The sequence below is a fragment of the Micropterus salmoides genome, unplaced genomic scaffold (genome assembly GCF_014851395.1).
Source record: "Micropterus salmoides isolate LMB-PRFRI ecotype aquatic unplaced genomic scaffold, ASM1485139v1 Ms_hic_scaffold_21, whole genome shotgun sequence".
Taxonomy (NCBI): domain Eukaryota; kingdom Metazoa; phylum Chordata; class Actinopteri; order Centrarchiformes; family Centrarchidae; genus Micropterus; species Micropterus salmoides.
The window spans coordinates 22,083,509-22,104,671 of record NW_024041262.1 but is presented as its reverse complement, the minus strand read 5'-3'; the positions used below and the strand labels follow the sequence as shown (position 1 = coordinate 22,104,671).

The window sequence follows — 21,163 nt, the reverse complement described above, 5'->3', positions numbered from 1 at the left end:
GTTGCTGGTCTATTTTATTATATTTATGTAATAAATATGTGACTAAATTTACATCTCATTGGCTCTTTGGGCTGTTATTGGCTCTCAGTTCTCCAGCTGGTTACGTCATGTGTTGGAGGGTTTTCATTAATGGACTAATAAATTAAATCCATAAAAACCTTTTCTTGTTATCACCTCATTGTCTCTGTTGTGGTTGTATATAGAGGTTGTTTTTTTTTTATTATCTAATTGTAATATCTAATCCAAATTCCAGGCATCATAGTGATGTTAATCTGTAACTGTATGTGACTCTGAATTGATCCTTTGGCCAATATAAAAGATAAAAACAACATTATCACTGCAACAACACTTTAAAACCTCACTCAAACATGCTCTGCAGTTCTAACACAGCTTTCAGTGATAATAGATGAAAATGTAAATGTCCCCATGTACCATAATCCCAGATGAGCACTTAATCCTACTTAGATTGAGGACAGCTATGTTTGCCAGCGGTATGCATGTACCTCACTTTGATGAAAAATATTTGCATAATTGAAAAACAATGCTCTTTACAGTTGGATGCAGCAAAAGGATGTAAACTCGGTGGGCTGAAATAATGGCTAAATGAGGAGTAAACAAGGTTTGTCTGGTCAAATCAGCGTCTGTGTGAAAACACAGGCGCTGGCAGCACTGCTCAGTTCATCAGCACATGTCATAGCACATCCTTCCCGACTTATTGACAGATCAAATCAGATCTCTCAGAGTGCTGTGAGGTTTCCCAGTGAGAGACAGCAAGTCACAAGGCTGTGAGTGCTAATTCTGCAACCCAGAATGATTTGTCTTCACAGATGGGAAGGATGTTGGGATGCATGCTTTCTCAATGAGCTCCAGTGTATTCTGTTTTACTGAAAAAAAGTCTTTTGTTACACCTGCCTTGTAAATCCACATGTCAGGGGTTAATGATCCATGCTTTTGCTGCAAGTTGGGGTGATTTGGATTAGGTTTAGCAGCCCAGCAGATCAGCAAATTGTGGAAAGCCTGTCATCAGCTCCCTTGTGACACCTTAAACTCATACAGTAAAAAAAAAAAGTACTGTGTAAAAGGATCCAGGTTGGATTCTGACCTGTGGCAGAAGAAAACATAAATGATAATGTGGAGTTAAGGTCTGCAGTGAAAGGCCAGGTTGTAAAGGGTCACTTAAGGGTGACACGTCCAGTCTGGCAGTGTATCACCATCTGGTGGTCAAATGATAAAGATAATATGGTATCCATCCTGTGAAAAACATTTATTGTCAAAATGTCAACTTGCAGCAAAATAAATTTACTAAATACATGGCAAACATACATGACAATTGTAGATGAAGTAAATACAAAAACAAGTTAAATTCAGATGACCTGTCCCCAGCTTATTGGGGAGGATACATGGTGCATGGCATGTTCATGTACTACAGTAGGGGAACAGGAGGAATTCTACTAACCCATTTTATTTAAAGCTATAGAACATCCACCAAAACATTTTCTTGCAAAAGTATTTATATAGCAGAATAAAACTATTTATACCTTCTTTTTAAAGCAGTATTAAACAATGTGTCGTGGAGGCTCCAAAACTACGTGGTTAGGTTTAGGAAAAGATTGTGGTTCATTTACGTGATTTAAATTATGTAAATTTAGTAATGCTACTTATGTAACTTTTAGCATTGAACAATGGGGCTAAAGGGCTTCAGTGCGATGAACTATGACACAAAATGGTGCCACATGTGTTGGTACCAGATGCCGAAAAACAAGACGAGGCGTACCTATAGTGTAAAGATGGTTTGGTTTATGAAAACGGCTGTGTGCTGCCTCTGGAAACAAGTTTGATGACAACCCGGAGAGTAAATCATTAGCTATAAAACAGAAAACAATGAGCTAAAACACACTGAAAAGCTCCACAGGGTCCGTTAAAGGTTGATATTAAAAAATTTATCGGTGCAACTTTAAAGATGGTAACAGAAATTCTTCATTGACATTTAAAGACTCACTAGTGAAAAGATCCATTCTGATTCATCTAGGGAAGTGTGTTATTGAGTCTATTAGTGTGTATGGTCATTTGAATCACTTAAAGGTTACATTCCTGAAGAACTTTTTTTTATGAATTTGGGATAGGTAGGGTGGATCTTTCCACATGAAGTCCACCATGTGGGTGGAAGCTGTTGTGGGGGCTGTGATCTCACAAAGGCAGCTTTTCCGCCAACCAATCCCTCGCTAGCTGTTTGGATGATAGCCCAGCCCCCTTGGATAGGCCTCCTCCTTTCCTCGTTCTCTCTCTCTCTCTCTCTCTCTTTCTCCCTCCCTCCCTCTCTCTCTCTCTCATGCCTGTCTCATGCACACACAAACATCTAACTCTCTCTCTCTCACATACACACACTTCATGCTCCGTCATAGTAGGAATTTTCCACTCAGTAACAGGAGAACATTGCAGCCAGCTGCACTGTCAATTGCAATATACTGTATGGTCGAACCTCAAAGATTGTTTGCAGACACCATTTTTCTTTTAATGCATGCAGCTATACTAAGGATATGATGTACGTACATGGCCAGGCATGTCAGCCAGCTGCAGAACTCTTAATTTTCATCCTTGTTTGTACTCTATTCCTTGTAAACATGGCTATAAAAAACCTCAGGCGAACATGTGTGTTTACCAGGACAGTGGAGCAGAATAATGCAAATCCAAGAATTGGGGCCCAAGGGAGGCAGAAGCCCCCCCCCCCACACCTTCCCAATAACTACAACTGTAGCTCTCTTTTTCTCTTCTCATCTTTATCTCTCAGTCTGTCTAATGTCTCCCCCCCCCCTAGTTTGTGTCATCAAACACACTCATAAACTCTTGAAAAGATCAAGGGCAGCTATGTACATGTAGCATGTCTTCTGTATACATTAGAGGCTTCTTATGTAAGTGTGAGCCCACCCCCCTTCCCTTCCCATTGCCCATACATTTCCCGGCTTCCTCTTAAATCAGGTCAGATGAGGACGGCAGAGTGAGAGAACTGCTACGGTCAGGCGAGGACGGCATTGAAAATACACATGTGATATTGGAAGCCTACACCACACAGGAGAGGCAAAAGGAAAAAACAAAAACATTAGCTGTGGCAATGTGCGTAAATGGACGAAGAGAGACTATATGTATGAATCTAAAGTAGCGGCATGGTGCCATCTGTTTCAACATCATGTTTCTGCTGGTGTTGATTACACAGTGTTATTTTCTATTGACATTTTGTCTACTTCCAAATACACCATATGGCCAAAAGTATGTGGACACCCCTGTACTACCACCTCCAAAGCTGGATTTATAGTCAATGCAAGAATTTATAGTTAAACATCGGATTTCACCCATTGTTATCACTACAACACTAGACACATGTAATGTACATGATCAGGCCATATCAGGCTTTAATTATATCACCTACAGTTAACTGTGTTTACATTGTTTCAGTTAATTTGTGATACAGAGTGACACATTAAGAACTAGAGTTATATTCAGGTTATTTAACATTTCATAACATTTCTTTTCAGACCCTGTGGATAAGCGGTTGACGATGGATGGATGGATTTCTTTTCAGTTTGGTGTGGAAGGTCTTGACTGGTCTGCACAGAGCCCTGACCTGAACCCCATTGAACACCTTTGGGATGAACTGGAACACCGACTTTGAGCCAGACCATATCAGTGCTGTGCCTCACTAAAGCCAATTCCTGCAGCCAGGTTCCACAATCTGGTGGAAAGTCTTCCCACAAGAGTGGAGCAGCAGATGAATGCCCATAGTCTCTCAATGAGATGTTCAACAATCATATATGGGTGTAATATTTAAGTGTCTACATACTTTTGGCTATGTAGTGTATATGCTCTGAACTTTTGGCAGTAATTTTATATTGAGCTGTAAAAGGATTGCATACATATGGGGTGTCAATTAAGAGGTACTTCATGAATTATAGAAAAAAAAATAAAGCAGCTAAATCAATTCCAGATTGTAGTACAAGGGGGATACTTGGAGAAAAATGCATTTATTTGGAAGATCATGTGGGACTTCTGAGGAAAGCAACCTCCTGGGGTGGAAGCTTCTCCAAGAGAATCCATTACTGCCAAAGCCAACATAGAAAGACATAAAAATATAAAATGTATGCTTTTGAAGAAGCGAGAGTGGGGATGTGAGAAATAACAAGTGAAGCAAAAAATGATTACCCAAGATTACAGAGGTTTAGTGCTCATCCTGTGTACCATACTGTATCCAGACATACACAGACATAATCTCAAAGGTTAACTCCTTAAAATAATGAATTATCAAAGGTTGTGTGAACATGAGAATCTTGCAAGAATTTCTGTCAATCAGGAATTAAGCAGTCGTCTGTTAAATAAGTGGTATGTTTATGGATGGGTAATGAGGATTCAATTTAATAAGGAGATTAGAAGTAGGGGGTCTGAGAAGAGAGCCAACTAGAACGCGATGGAGGGAAAAATGTAGAGGATTGTGAAAAGTTTGGGGGTGGGGGTGGCGGGAGGTCCATAAGATTAGGTCAAGGAGTTGAGGATGTCCTCAAGGTATATGGAGGGTTATCCCAGGACTAGGGGAGGAAGGAGGCCCCTCATGTCCTGCATACCAGCATGTACTCCCAACATAAACACCATACATCTTATACAATACATTATTATGACCCTGACAGCACATACAAACTGATACAATATGCAGTCTTAATTTACTGGTCCACACTTCTCCCTCAGCAAAACATTTCCAAATCTCCATGAGTCAAAAAACCTGTTAGTGAGTACATTACCATGAATCATGACTGTATATAGTGACACTTTGTGTGCTGGCCAGGATAAGAACAGAGATAAAGTCACAGTAGAAGCATGAGCAAAATTCTAAAGATTAAATGGTGTGATTCATTACTATAAACTGTGCACAGTAGAAGCCAAAGTTAATATGTCTTATGCATTTTTTATGCAATTCTGTTTTGGCTCAACTCTTTCTCTTCTTGTGACTCCGAGTAAGAATGTGATATACGCTACATGCCTAAGAGTATGTGGACTTCTGAAATGAATACACGTGGGATTTGTTTAACATCTCATTCCAAAACCATAGGCATTAATATGGTATGTTGTCATTGCAGCATCCACGCAAGATTTTGGGACCTAGTTGTAAAGATTTGCTCACATGAGAGCATCAGTTAGGAACCACAGGTCAGGGTTTCCTAATGTGTTTTGTGCATGGGAGCATTCTGCAAAAAGTTGCCTCAAAGTTTAAAGCACACTGTTGTAAAAGGATTGCATAAATTTGGGGTATCAGTTAACTCAAAGTTTGGGGAGGACAGCTATGGTTGTAACACTTATTGCTTCAGGAACTTTAACTCGCTTAATTTTTTAGCTAGAGTTCTCAAACTTTTATACAATGTACCCACGTTTGTTTACTACAAATGGCACTCATTCAATCCTCTACAAGAATATCACAGACCACGTGAGTCGATGTCAAATACATGGTGTTCCTTTGTTACAACCTATCCCACTACCGGGGTAGGGGTACCCCGAATTGCCGCTCAGCAAGCTCGGCGACCGTCAGGCTGTGATTGGGGGTAAATCAGCGGTCGATCTGCTGTCGCCAGTCCTTAAGTGAACTCCGACGTCTGCCAGATACCTAGCACGCCAGATATCTGGAAGAGTCCACATCCAATTCAATCCACATCGCATTCAAAATTGTTCTCTTAATCAGCACAGGGTGAGCTCAATTTGCAGACATCTACCCAAGTGGAAACACAAAGAATCATAATTGATAGCATACCAATCAGAAGCTTCAATAGATAGATAAAAGGGCAGAAGAGGAGGAGGAGGAAGAAGAGGAGAAACACAGTATGGAGAGGAGTAAGAGGTGAAGGACAGGCACAGGCACTCATAGACATCAAAAGGGGCTTCAGCACCTGCCCTTTTTCTTCGTCAAGAGAAAGTGCCCTTTTTTTTCTGGGATGCCTTTTTAAAAAAATTTTTAAATAAAAGAATATACAGTATATTTATGCTCTCTCTCTCTCTCTCGCTCGCTCCGCATCTCACTGCGCAACGAGAGCGCAGCGCACAGACAGACAGCAGCCCCTCCAGCTTCTCTCCCAGCAGGGTTTTTCTTGGCTTGTGTGGAGGTGAGTGGTGATTAACAAAAGACTAAACTACCAATGCCTCGATTTTACCGCTAATTAAACAAAAGACAATAGACAATATAGGCCTATGTCCTGAGCGCATGACTCATGAGCTGAGCTAATGTAATAAGTTAGCTGATGTTTATCTAAGGCAATATCTCATGGCCATACAACCTAATGTACTGATGGAGACACTACAGGTGAACACAGTAACATTTGTGTCTAATGATGTCATCACAATCGCCACATTGATGTGCAAATTATGTGCTAAATAAATAGAGTCACTGCAGATGAATGGGATAAAGAAAATAACTAAAGCATATCACCACAGAACTTCCCCAGTTAATGACTTACGTCAAGAGTTGGCTTTTTTCCTCTGAAATGCGCTTTGTAAATATGCAGATCAGCTTGTTTTGGGTAATATAGAATAAATCTACAGATGCAAATAGACTGAGGATATTAGGCTTAAAATAAACAACATCTAAAGGTGTATTCTTGAAGTTTTATTTCCATTAGAGTAAAAGAAAACATGGAAGCAAAATAGATCAATGTCTCAAAATTGACCACTCCCTGAAAAAAGTGACTTAAAGAGTAGCTTCATAGTTTTGATGGTCAGCTCCTCATCTAATAACTCTTCATTCTATTAGTTTGTTGTATGCTGATAGATCCTTACATAATACAGACAGCCCTCCCTCAAATGTGAAACTAAGTCCATGTCACCATCAGTAATTGTGTGTGTGTGTGTGTGTGTGTGTGTGTATGGTAAATGTAATATAATAGAAACAATAATAAAGTATTTGATCAATACATTAATGTATTCAGGCAATTCAGTATTCTGTTGCTTGGCTGTGTGAAGCTGAAGGTTATCTTTGCTCATTTGGCATCTTGCTTGTGAAACAAAAAGTAAAAGTATTTAAATAACATTTATTTTAATTATGCCTGCAGCCCAATGCCAGAGTTTAGTGTGAAGATTTATGTGAAGTATTATGTATTCCAATAACACCAAAAGAACTGAAACGATTTACTGCTTTGTGAAAAATAAATAAATTATTAATGAAACTATGTCATAAATATATTGAAACCAGTAGCATAGAAAACATGCACACTGGAGCATAGTCTGCTATGTGTCGCCTGGTCCTGTGATAAACCTAGTGAATACTAAAGAAGACTGTGGTCTCTGTGTGAACTGATTATTTTGTAGAAGAGTAAAAATGTGAGTTAAAAATGAGTTAATATATTTGTCTTGTTTAAAAAAAATGCCAAAATGCCACCAAAATGTCTGTGCACGTCCCTGGTGAAGGAAGAGGAACAGTAGGAGTTGGAGGAGAAGATGGGATAGGATGAATAGGAGGAGGCGGAGCAGGAGTACGGCGGGTGTGGAGGTGAAGAAGGAGGTGGAGGAGGTAGAGGGAGGAGGAGTAGGTGCAGAAGGAGGTGGAGAACAAGAATCTCTGGCCTGTCCCAGACCAAAGAAGGGACGCTGGGGAAGAAAATTTGTTGTTGGTGTGTTGTACTGTACAGTACACTAACGAATAAAAAATATGTGCAAATGTTTACATTTGTTATTTCTTTTGTGTTCATCATGTGAAAAAGATTTTGAGGGGGAAAACCACAAGCAACATAAACAATAACCAGTTTTTGTAGTATTGTTTTGAATTTATCTCACCAGTGTGTAAGACTGTTGTAGTGTGTGTGTTGTTGAGGGCTTGTGTATTATTTCTGAGGGCAAAGTTTGTTTTTTCAGCAAGATTGAAAGGTTTTGAGTGGAGAGCTTCATTTTGACCTGAAAATGGGATGTTTGGGGAATTTGTGGAGAAGTTGTGGATTTGTGTTTAGAGTTTTGATATAAAGAGGCCTCATTTCAAGAAATGTGCAAGCAATCGAGGAAAAACTGAAAAAATGACTGTACCCAAAAGCACCTAAATCAATTCCAGATTTTTAGCAGTACATGGGGATACTTACATAAAAATGCTGTTAACATGTTAGACTGTTGTCTAAATTATCACTGTATGCTGTAGCATTAAGATTTCACTTAATGAACCTAGCCCAAACTGTGAAAATCAACACAAGATCAAAAGCCCTATTGTGAGGACTTGGAATGAACAACATGCCTTTTTTACATCTAAAATAAAAATTTTCATGCATTCTTTATTGCACTGTAACAAATTATTTGGGTAACAAGGCTACGTTAGACATAATTTAGCTCTTGCTGTACATCCCAAGGACCATAGCTACATCTGTAGGCCTACAGAACATAAAACAAACCATTAAATTATTTATGTTGTGCACAATTTTGTAGGATGTTACTAAAATGTGCATTAAACATTTACATGAGCTATACTATTCATAAAACAAAGACCAGGAGCCTAATAATGAGACAAATATGTAGGCTATTTCTTTATTTCACTTTATGTTAAACTGATATACCTCAGAAATGCTGTTGTAAAATTCAGCCTGATGCCAAAACCTAAATGACAAACTGATATGTCAAGTGTGGAGTCATCACATCACTGGTGGCGATGTTGTTAATTTATTGTTAGGAATTTTGGCGCCATCGTGCGGCAAGTAGGAGGAAGTCCCTCAAGACTGGCAACCCCTGCGTGTTTTCGTCATGGTGCCAAAACGGACCAATAGCGAAGCACGTACGAAATAAAGGCGGAAGTTTGCCACATTCAATACGTCTGCTGCTAGCGTTTACTTTCCCTGAACAAAACAAGACTCGTGGAGAATGTCAGACGGCGGAGTTGACGAGCTATCGCAGCTAGAATATTTGTCTTTGGTGTCTAAGGTCTGCACGGAGCTTGACAACCATCTGGGAATAAGTGACAAAGATTTAGGTGTGTATTCTGTGGTCGAGAACAGCCGCGCTAAACGGAAAGTCCTAGCTAACTTGCTAGCTTATGCTAACTAGCTGTTGTTAGCTACCTGCAGTTTCATGTGGTAACGCTGTGAACTGGTGTGTATTTCCAAAAGATTGAGTACTTTTAGGACTGTTGCCACCTATTAAATAGATTTGCGGTCTTGATGTAACTTGAATACCGATTTTTTTTAACGCTTCATCAATGTTAAACAGTGCGAGTTAGCATTACGTTAGCTGCCTAACTTAACTGTTGTTTTGCTCAATTTGTTTTTTTTCTTTGCTTCGCAGCTGAATTTGTCATCGACCTCGCCGAAAAACAACCAACCTTTGACGGATTCAAAGCTCTTTTGCTCCAAAATGGAGCCGAATTCACAGTAAGTTCAACGCTAAACGCGCATCAACAGTAAGTTAATGGTGAAATAAGCTAAACGTAAATTTGTTAACTCTAACGTTAACTGCTAGCTAACCTTAATCCGTATTGTATTTTTTTTTTGTTGTGTTCATTGTAGGATTCTCTCATCGGTAATTTGCTCAGGCTTATTCAGACTATGCGACCTCCATCCAAAGCATCTACGAGTAAAGGTAGGTTAATGTAACTTCTGAGCTGCCAGAGCATTCATTTACTTTAGTTAAACAGATTTCAACTGGGAGTTTTGTTAAATGACAGCTGCATAATCATATTTTATTATGAGACACTTTGCCCAAACATTCTGTGTAATAATTACTTGTATGTAAAAAAAAAAAAATTGTACTGGTTAACTGCTACATCTCTGTACATGTCGTACAAGAGGATGCTGTCATATATATATATATATGCATATGCGCGCTGTGTCCTCATACATGTCTACTTTGGGAATAAAGAAAACTATAATTATGAATAACTGTCCATTTTCAGCCTCTGAGCCTTTGGTCAAGCCGAAGTCAGAAAAGGAGAAGTTGAAGGAGCTGTTTCCAGCACTTTGTAGACCAAATGATCCAGCACCAAAGGTACATGGCTTTAATTTATTATTTGTAGGTAGTGTCTGTTTGACTTGTAATGCCACCATTACCATTAAAGGTCAAGTGATTCTCAATTTTTTTAAAAACCCAACAACACAGCAAGTATAGCAACTAACATTAGCTAAATTGTGGGTTAGAAAACTGCCCAACAGTTGCTGCTGCAGCAAAGCTAACATGCAGAGAGGATGAGAATGTCCCACAGTTCCAAACAGCGATACTCACAACTCTCCTGCTACTATAACTGACATCACAACAACAGCATGTCTTGGAGAACTAGAAAGTTGAATGTCCTTGGGCAAATGATTTAACCTTACCAGACACACAAATCGTGGCTGGAATAATGTGTTGTATCGGGGAATGATCCACTTTGTCTGTTTCCCATTTACAGAGCCAGGGCTGAGTACAAACACCAGTTTTTTTTGTTTTTCTTCAGCGCACACAGAACAGACAGCTGTCGGACCGTGAGGAGATATTCACTGAATTTGAGAAAGACATGTATTAGATTAGAATGACTTGCCTCGCCTTTTAATGCAAAACAAGGTCTTTACAGATGGATAGATTGTTTTTGTTAGGCTTTTCATATTAACCCTAATATCACAGATCTACAGCTAAAAAGATGTGTACACTTTACATATATGTGGTGCCGTTTATTCATTTTTGAGCAGCTGTGAATCTGCACATTTGAATAATTTTGTCATAGGAGAAGCTGGTCTTGACTCTCCTCTTCGTAATCAATCTGTCAGTGCATCCTTACTAGGAGAATGCTGTGCTTAAATGGGATTGTATGACTTGTGATTTGATTGCCAGGTTGAACACACCCATTGAAAATCAATATGTGATCCCTAACAAGTCAGGTGGGGTGCCTGCCTTTGAACACGAAAAGATTGCACCACCACTGCATTTGACTATACTTTGCGCAGTGTGCCTTAATTGCATGAAAACAAGAGGCAAGCTTGGTGTTCTGGAGAAGAGTTGTCAGACATGTTTTTAATTTTGATGGATCATTTTAAAGCCTTTATTGGCTGATTACGTGCTGATATTAACGTGCATCCCTAAGTAGCATTGAAGCTCACACAAGTCCGCACCTCGCTGTGTGTGTGTGCGTGTGCGTGCGCATCTTCAAAGTTAGAAATAGACTGTATACTTGCAGCGTTCGCCTCTGAGTTGCCATGTTTACAAAACTCATGAACGCATCTGCCTTTAGTTCAATTTATTCTTGAAATTTGCCTTTGTGAATACTATCAAAAATAATTTGATTGGAAACTAATCAAAGGTGTTAACCCTTGAAATAAACTGTATTATGCTGCTAATTTGTTTGTATGATGGACTTTCTCAGAAGCTGCTAGATGAAGATGATGTGAAGGTAGCAGCTGATGCCATGAAAGAGCTGGAGATGTTTATGCCCAGTGTCAGTGGGTCAGACTCTAAAAGCAGCAAGAGCAGGTAAGCTGGCTAAGGACACGGGTCACATTTCTGCATGCCTTCATGAAATAGACATTTTACATGTGAGTGATGTTTGCTTTGTTTCATATAGGAAACAAAAATATCACTACCAACAAGTTGTCATAGCTACATGTTGGTGGCTTTTGACGGTTACTTTTCCCACTTGTAGGTCAGAAAAGAGCAGACGCCACAGCCGAAGTCGCAGCAGAAGCAGAGAAAAAGACAGACACAGAGACCGGGACCGAGATAGAGATCGGGAGAAGGACAGGAAGAGACGGCATCGTTCTCACTCCCGGTCCAGGTCTCGCTCCAGGGACCGTGATCGGCACAGAGATAGAGAGAGAGACAGAGATCGCGGCAAAAGAAGAGACAAATCTTCCCGTTGGACTGAGCGCTCACCGAGCCCCAAAAAAGACCAAGACAGAGACTCTGACCGCTGGAAGGACAAACATGTGGACCGCCCTCCACCAGAGGAGCCTTCTGTTGGAGACATCTACAACGGCAAAGTCACCAGTATCATGCAGTTTGGATGCTTTGTTCAGCTGGAGGGATTAAGGTCAGTAAAGTGATATTAACACAACATTAACCTAACGTTAGGGTGGCAGCTTAGCCTACTGCTTACCAATGAAGAATTATAAATGTTATATTTTTGTCCCAATCAAAAACATCAGTTATATATCTATAAATTGGATACAACGGTTCAGGTCTGCGCTCAGGTTGCGTATGGATTCCTATGGTGCATACATGGAACATAAGTTACCAGTAATGAACTGCATTGTCTGTTATTCTGCTAGTAAAGTTAATCATGTTGTGTTCTTTTGTATGTAGGAAACGATGGGAGGGTTTGGTCCACATTTCTGAACTGCGTAGAGAGGGCCGCGTGGCCAACGTGGCTGATGTTGTAAGCAAAGGCCAAGAGTCAAAGTCAAGGTGCTCTCATTCACTGGCTCGAAGACCAGCCTCAGTATGAAGGTAAGAAGATAACAATTTATTGAACACATATCTGTGAAGTTGCACTGAATAGAATAAATTAATTGGCGTGTGCGCAGAATTTAGAAGGAAGATTTTCAGAATTCTTTGTGTGACTGAGGTTGGAAAATGGAGATCTTGATAGCAGCAGGTGTTCCCTTTATAGCAGAGCAGATAGTGGTTTGAGCCAATGAGTCATTATCAACTAAATTAGCGTTTAAGCCTCTGACTTTCCCATGAGCAAAATTTGGATAGTATATCATTATGGGACCTTTTCTCAGGGAAGACTGTTATCCCCTGTCAGTACGTAAATGGCCTAATTTTCTCCTCCTTTCTATACCAGGATGTGGACCAAGAGACGGGAGAAGACCTCAACCCCAACAGGAGGAAATGCGGGCCCAGACGGAGGGGAGGAGATCTCCATGAGGAACCCCGACCGGCCGAGCAACCTGAACCTTGGCCACGCCCCTGAGCTGGAGCAAGACGACACCCTGGAGCGCAAGAGGCTCACCAAAATTTCTGACCCAGAGAAGTGGGAGATCAAACAGGTGGGTCTATACAGTATGTATTCGTGCACACATTCGAGGTAACAAAAACTGCTTAAATCTTTGAGGAAAACACTAAATCCCTTTTGTGAAGGTGTATTTTATCACATGCAAATACTCATGCTCTTTGTCTGCCCCCAGATGATTGCTGCCAATGTCTTGTCGAAAGAAGAGTTCCCAGATTTTGATGATGAGACTGGGATCCTTCCTAAAGTTGATGATGAAGAGGGTAAGAAATGAATTGTTCTCTCTCACAGGCTCCGCCCTCTACTGGACTCTATGGGTACTACCTCCTCCAATCACACGCACGCACTTGCCGACTGAAATTTTATCGTGCACGTAGCCGACCAATAGGACACCGCTAGCAATACGTGCGTGACGTATAAATAGCAGTGTCCCTACTGCCTCAGCATCCTTTTTTCTTCAGCAAAGGGTGAACTGCTCACTGCAGCTATCTCTCCTGTCACGGGGGGTTTGGTGACAGAACAGTCTTCACCCACTCCCTTGTGATGCGCTTTCTGCAGGGTGTGAGAAGACAGCAACCGGTGTCGTGTCTCTCTGCGCCTCCATTGGACTTGCTGCTTGTGTTGGTGGCTCTAATATCTGCACCTTATGAGCCCCTGGAGCTGTCCTCATTGAAAATGCTATTTCTTGAACAGCCCTGCGACAGCTGTGTGCCTGTCTGTTCACCCCAGCTGCATGCTGGTTTTTGGTGTCCACAGTGCAGCTGGATTGAGACAACACACCTCCTTTTGTTCTTAAGAACATACGGAGCATGTTCAGGTCCAGGACAATAAATCTGGATGCTTTCTAACCCCCTACCCCACTTAGGGTGCAAGAAGGTGAGAGTGCATCTGTTGTGTCCATGTGTACTAGGCTAACGTCCTATGTAGAGCACACAGCCCCCATTTGATGCACTGGTCAGCTGTTTGTTTCAGTGATGGTGCAGTCAGTAAAACCCTGTCCAAGAAGAGCCTGGCCTGCTGGCTTTGTGAGTGAATCTCCCAAAACTGTACACGGGCGGGAACAGACCCACCCTTAGCAGTGCGTGCACATTCCACTTGGAAGTGTCTACGACCCTTTTTCAGCTGGGTGTGTGTGGAAGAGATCTATACAATGGCATCTTGGCCCTTACTGTGCCCATTTGTGCGTTTCTATCTATTGGATATGCTCCTTCTCGGGATCCAGCTCGCAAGTGTGACCTAGAGTCCAGTAGAGGGCTCCGCCTGTGCTTATAGAACTAGGGTTACCATATCGTAACCTTCGTTTCAACCCATCACAGAACCAGTTCATGAAACACAATGCGTTTTTACTAGTGTGTTTCTTCAGTAAAAACAGTGGGGTTTTTTTTTTTTTGTGTGTCTATACAAAGTATATTTATATTGATTTCCAAAAACTTTGGTACAGACATTGATGTTACAGAGGGTGAACTGTAATAACTTTAGTGAACCCTTAACTTTTAATATAGTAGTATAAATGCATGGCTATGTGCGTAGTACGCCATAGGCTACGCATCTAGACCGACGCAGGAGTATAAATCACGCTTTAGCTGTACTTTGTGTTCCATGCTAATTAGCAAATGTTAACATTCTTACACTAAGTGGAGCCAGTGAACGTTATACCGGCTAAAGATTAGCTTTTAGCTCAAAGCACCATGCATGGCTGTAGACTCCTAGTCCTACATTTTTATGAAATGTGAATTAGAGGGAACTGCTTACTCCCATTGATCTTGTTCACTGCTCTTGTTCACTGCTATTCAGATGAAGATTTGGAAATTGAGCTGGTTGAAGAAGAACCCCCGTTCCTGAGGGGACACACCAAACAAAGCATGGACATGAGCCCTGTCAAGATTGTCAAGGTACGGTATCATGCTAAGACAACATGAGAACTCACTTGAAATAGTCTGTGTAGTTTAGAATTTTGACACTTAGTGAACAATTTGAAATGTTTAGTAGAAAAATTATTCTTAGAGAAGATGTTATTACTATATATGTTTAATTGATGTTTAACACACATTTTCAGTGAATGTAATTATAAACAGCCTCTATAGCTTGAAGAAAAATTTACATTTTAAGGGACATAATCCTGTGTTTCCCTCTGTACATAGAATCCAGATGGCTCTCTGTCTCAAGCGGCCATGATGCAGAGCGCCCTGGCTAAGGAGAGACGAGAGCTTAAGCAGGCTGCACGAGAGGCAGAGATGGACTCCATCCCCATGGGGCTGAATAAACACTGGGTCGACCCGCTGCCAGACGGTTAGAAATATATTAGATGTGCATATTAAGTAATTACTAAGTCACAGATGTTGAAGTATGGTTGAATCAGTGTGGAGCAATAAAATGAGCACATTGATCATATTAACCATCTCTGTTCAGGTTTTATATAAATATTAGTTGAGTTTTTAATATTTGCTTTTGGTGCTTAAGCTTGAAATATCAGAATCCATTTTATCTGTGTGATGGGCATTTTTTATTAAAACCACAGCCCAGTCTGAGTCAGACATGAGACTAGCTTCATGACGGCAGACAGCACTCCTCCGGTTTTCCAGTACTGGAGATGGTTATCTGTCTTCCTGCTGCCCGATATCTGGCCAGATGGAATAGTCTTGCCATGGTTAAGTGTGCTTCATGGTCTAGAGAGTTTCCCCATTGGGCATTATCACCCCCTTAATTGGCAGATGTGACAGTGACCCATTGATGCGATGAGTTTTTAGTTAAAGTGTTAAGAAAAGATGCATTTTTCTTCATTATCAAGCACACTTCTACTGCTCTTTCACAGCTGATGGTAGGCAGATTGCTGCCAACATGAGAGGCATTGGCATGATGCCCAATGACATCCCAGAGTGGAAGAAGCATGCTTTTGGAGGCAACAAGGCTTCCTATGGAAAGAAGACCCAGCTCTCCATCTTGGAACAGAGGGAGAGCCTGCCCATCTACAAGCTGAAGGAGCAGCTCATTCAGGTTTGTCAGTTAAAAACAAAACCCAAAGAGATTCAGAAATTTAGTTGGATGCAAAGCATCAATGGAGTTTATTTTTGATTCTGATTAGGTGTTATTGAAAATGTGATTAAATAAGCTTTAATAAGCAGATGTTGATGCTTTGGTACATTTATGCTTTGAGAGCCACTAAATGGAAACATCTGCCAAATGTAAATGAGCAGATTTTTTTTCTTCTAATGCTGACAAAGTCGAATATCAAACAACCCCTACAGAAATGTCGCTAAAGAGAAATTCAGTACCATTGCCACAACACAGATGGTCGCATCTGCAGCATCATTCTTACGTTGATATTTACTTTACCTTTTTGTAGCTGTATTCCATTAAACTATGATTAAATGCAAAATGGGGAATAGCTTCCATTCAAGGGCCAGCTTATATATTTTCTCTCTGTTAATCTGTCACAGGCTGTACATGACAACCAGATCCTGATTGTGATCGGAGAGACAGGGTCTGGTAAGACCACGCAGATCACTCAGTACCTGGCGGAGGCAGGCTACACCACCAGGGGGAAATTGGCTGTACGCAGCCCCGTCGTGTGGCCGCCATGTCAGTGGCCAAGAGAGTGTCTGAGGAGTATGGTTGCTGTCTAGGACAAGAGGTGAGTGATTTGTCCTTTACTGTGTTCCCATCTGATGGTATTAGTAAGATTATAGATCAAGATTATTATAGCTTAGTTTAATCTCTAGAGGGCTAATATATTTTTTTTGTCCAGGTGGGTTACACCATCCGTTTCGAGGACTGCACCAGCCCAGAGACGGTGATCAAGTACATGACAGACGGTATGCTGTTGAGAGAGTGCCTGATCGACTCTGAATTGGGCCAGTACGCCATTATCATGTTGGATGAAGCTCACGAGAGGACCATACACACTGATGTTCTCTTTGGTTTGCTCAAGAAGGTAAGCAAGAAGAGCAGAGAGCTGTGTATTCATATGTTTTGGGGAAAAAAAATTTAATTTAAAAAAAGGAAACGCTGAGTATTTTTTTTTGTCTGTCTCAGACTGTGCAGAAACGCACAGACATGAAGCTGATTGTAACATCAGCTACACTGGATGCTGTGAAGTTCTCTCAGTATTTCTATGAAGCGCCCATCTTCACCATCCCTGGAAGAACTTATCCGGTTGAGGTTCTCTACACCAAAGAACCTGAGACAGACTACCTGGATGCCAGTCTCATCACAGTCATGCAGATTCATCTGACTGAACCTCCAGGTATGATTTTTAAAATCTTAAACACACAGGTGTTCTTTTCACCAGTAGACTCTAACATCAGTCCATGTTAAACTCTCTTTCCAAATCTCTGTCCAGGGGACGTCCTGGTGTTTCTAACTGGACAGGAAGAGATCGACACCGCCTGCGAGATCCTGTATGAGAGAATGAAGTCACTGGGGCCTGATGTTCCTGAACTGATTATTCTGCCAGTTTATTCTGCTCTGCCCAGTGAGATGCAGACCAGGATCTTTGACCCTGCACCCCCAGGAAGCAGAAAGGTCCCTACATTTAACATCTCCCAAACATATTGGAAAATAGACGTATCTATTCCATTGCATTGTAAAATGGCCTGTATGTGTTTATGGTCTATGTTTAATGCATGGTAGTCCAAAAAATATGCTAGTTCTGGAAATGATTTCATTGCTATCTTGGCTATCTTTCTGCATTACTGATATAAATGGTCTCCTTTTTTTTGTATGAAATGTCCTGCAAACTATTCAGTCTCTGTGTATGGTGGTAAAATTAACAAGAGTAGGCCCAGGCTGAGTTTAATAGGCAGTGATCATGGCACAAAAACAATCTTAATTTATATATGTTTGGTGCAAATGTGAAATATTTTTATTTTCCCCCTAGGTGGTCATTGCCACAAATATTGCAGAGACATCTCTGACCATTGATGGAATCTATTACGTAGTGGACCCTGGTTTTGTCAAGCAAAAAGTCTACAACTCTAAGACTGGCATCGACCAGCTGGTGGTGACTCCCATCTCACAGGTATAATATTGTTATGATGTGCTTGATATTGCAGAAGAAGAATACCAAATGTTACCTTTTATATTTAGCATGTTTAATTGGAAGAAATTGGCCAGCTTACTGAATTGTTTTAAAATGTCTGTTTTCAATTTCAGGCCCAGGCCAAGCAGAGGGCAGGGCGAGCCGGCAGAACAGGCCCAGGGAAGTGTTACAGGCTCTACACAGAAAGAGCCTACAGAGACGAGATGTTGACAACCAACGTGCCAGAGATCCAGAGAACCAACTTGGCCAGCACTGTGCTCTCTCTGAAGGTAAACAGCCACTTAGCAGCCAACATGTTACTATTGTACATGTCATCTTTTGCTATTGAGGTGAGCAGCAGGTACAAACGCAGCTTAGATATCAAAGGAATGGAGCGGGTATGTATTCACAGTAGATTTTATGGCCGCGTGAGACATGGAGTGTACTTAAGTGAAGTCACAGACAATGTGTATACAGGAATTTGTTTTCAAAATAAGGTTCTAGTATAATGCCACTTATCATTTAGATAAAATAAGCAATTACAGTTTTAAGATTAATCTCTTGTATAAAAGTTTGCAATGCAGCAACATTTGAGTATAGTAAAACAAAAAAAGTTGCAGCTAAACTTTTGCGGTCTTCAGTTTAGGTTTTCATAAAAAAAAAAAACATACTACATTGGTGTCACTTTTTCCCTAATTTATGTTTCGTCACTAGGCAATGGGCATCAATGACCTCCTGTCTTTTGACTTCATGGACGCTCCTCCCATGGAGACTCTGATCACAGCCATGGAGCAGCTCTACACTCTGGGAGCTCTGGATGATGAAGGTTTACTCACACGGCTGGGTAGAAGGGTGAGGAGTGCTTTTACTTGGTGGTTTTCCTCATCTGTAAAGAGGAAGAGAATAAATCAGATCACATTTAATGATGTGTCACTGTGTGGTTACTTTGTTTTTTTTATAATGCCTTTCACTTCCCCCTTGTCGTCTTTTTTTTAAGTATCTCTACAATTATCTGTCTTGTAGATGGCTGAGTTTCCTCTGGAGCCAATGCTGTGTAAGATGTTGATCATGTCTGTCCATCTGGGCTGCAGTGAAGAGATGCTCACCATCGTGTCAATGCTGTCTGTGCAGAACGTCTTCTACAGACCTAAGGTATGCCCACCACTACACTTTATGTTCAGTATGAATTAAAGTATGTATTTGTGAGTGGACTGTTTTCATTTTTGTGGATTAGGGATACAACATTGCAGTGCTTGTCACAGTCCATGGGAACTAATAATAAAGAGATATTTACATGAATGAGTTTTGCTCTGTGTATACATAATGTAAAAATAACTTATGGTTTATTATAAAAGAAAATACAGATGGGTTAGCATATATATTTGTTTGCGGAACAAACATTTTAACAAAAATTTAAATAAATAATCCCTTTCTTTGCTTCTTAGAATTCTACTTGAGTTTATTCATCAACTCGTGACAGTTTGTCCACTCATCTGCTGATCTTAATTCCCCTGTGTAAAGATCCATACGGTGCCTTGATTGTTCTTCATTTTCCCATTTGTATATTTCTTTTTCTTGTGTTAAAGGACAAGCAGGCTTTGGCTGACCAGAAGAAGGCAAAGTTTCACCAACCAGAGGGTGATCACCTTACGCTGCTGGCTGTCTACAACTCCTGGAAGAACAACAAGTTCTCCAACCCCTGGTGTTATGAGAACTTCATTCAGGCTCGCTCCCTGCGCAGAGCCCAAGACATCCGCAAACAGATGCTGGGGATCATGGACAGGTATAATTGTCAAGATGACAAAGCAGAATCACAACGCATGAAATAATGATCATATCTTTCCGGTTTCTCATGAACCTTCAACATGCTTGCTTCTCTTCAGGCATAAACTGGATGTGGTGTCTTGTGGCAAAGCCACAGTACGGGTCCAGAAAGCAATCTGCAGTGGCTTCTTTCGTAATGCTGCCAAAAAGGATCCTCAAGAGGGCTACCGCACCCTTATAGACCAGCAAGTTGTATACATCCACCCCTCCAGTGCTCTCTTCAATCGCCAGCCTGAGTGGTACGACAGCACCTCAGCTCAACCTTTTTAGCATTCAAAGAAGAAATAAAGGCCCTTTTTTATAATAATTCATTTCTCTTATCCACAGGGTTGTTTACCACGAATTGGTGCTGACTACCAAGGAGTACATGCGGGAGGTGACTACCATCGACCCTCGATGGCTGGTGGAGTTTTCACCTGCTTTCTTCAAAGTGTCCGACCCCACACGCCTCAGCAAGCAGAAGAAACAACAGCGCCTCGAGCCTCTGTACAACCGTTACGAGGAACCCAACGCATGGAGAATCTCTCGTGCCTTCAGACGGCGTTGATATGTGTGACGTCACAAATGCAAAACGGAAAGGCTTTGACAGTGATGAAGTTGAATGCATTGTCCTGTATCAGCACTGGACATGTGATCACATTCTGGTGGTTAAAGGTTTTATCATCACTCCTTTTGAAACATGTAAACATTTATACATTTCCCCACAGCTGATCCTAAATTCGTCTGTTTGAGTTTAGGTGGAAATTTTAGTGTCATTATTTTAGAAAACCTGGAGCATTACTTTTCATTCACTAATACAAAAACAAAAAGCAAACTTCCATATCTGTCCCTCGAGACTGTAGTTTTAAAGAAGATCTTTGAGGAGATTCTGCAGCACAGTGGACTATTTATTTTGACTCTGTAAATTACAATAGCATAATGTTATGCCAAATAAGGACTTGATTGAATCGAAATGGGCCTGTATGTTTCAGTCGTTCATACTATGGTGTCAGACCATAAGAATGGAACAGCATATAACGTATGTTAGAGTTTGTACTATAACTGGGACTGTATGTGTCTGTATTTGAGACTGTTGCTTTGCTATACTTGCTAGTGGAACTATGAAAATGTGTCTTCATTAAATGCTAAATTTTCTTAAGCCTGTGATTTTGTTGTGAACTTTTAGTAGATACAGAGGCTACTATACTTTATTGTTCTGAGAGAGAGATTGTGGTGATGTAGCTCGCACACACACACATACATACATACATTTGAATGGGAACATTTCTAAAATACTTTTAAACCAGACCAATAGGTTTGAATGTTTATATAATATGTTAAATCGTAAGATTGTCTATGGATATAGTAAAATATGAAACTAGTATAACTGCCTACTGCAGTCATAGCATTGTGTTATGGTTGCTTGTCTG

General features: G+C 40.8%; 1 protein-coding gene across 1 annotated transcript; it reads left to right on the top strand.

The window, feature by feature from the left end:
• Nucleotides 1-8,859: 8,859 nt before the first annotated feature.
• On the top strand, nucleotides 8,860-20,892 carry LOC119915469 (ATP-dependent RNA helicase DHX8-like). The gene is given in 26 exon segments (XM_038735004.1): nucleotides 8,860-8,968; nucleotides 9,280-9,365; nucleotides 9,501-9,573; nucleotides 9,887-9,978; nucleotides 11,327-11,433; nucleotides 11,603-11,989; nucleotides 12,262-12,344; nucleotides 12,347-12,405; nucleotides 12,746-12,789; nucleotides 12,791-12,950; nucleotides 13,089-13,176; nucleotides 14,708-14,805; nucleotides 15,055-15,202; nucleotides 15,726-15,907; nucleotides 16,351-16,456; nucleotides 16,459-16,544; nucleotides 16,659-16,844; nucleotides 16,946-17,156; nucleotides 17,253-17,434; nucleotides 17,790-17,930; nucleotides 18,065-18,220; nucleotides 18,645-18,782; nucleotides 18,954-19,082; nucleotides 19,517-19,713; nucleotides 19,814-19,993; nucleotides 20,082-20,892. Coding segments are annotated over 26 exon segments (3,648 nt in total). The 3' UTR covers nucleotides 20,302-20,892.
• The last annotated feature ends 271 nt before the right edge of the window (nucleotides 20,893-21,163 follow it).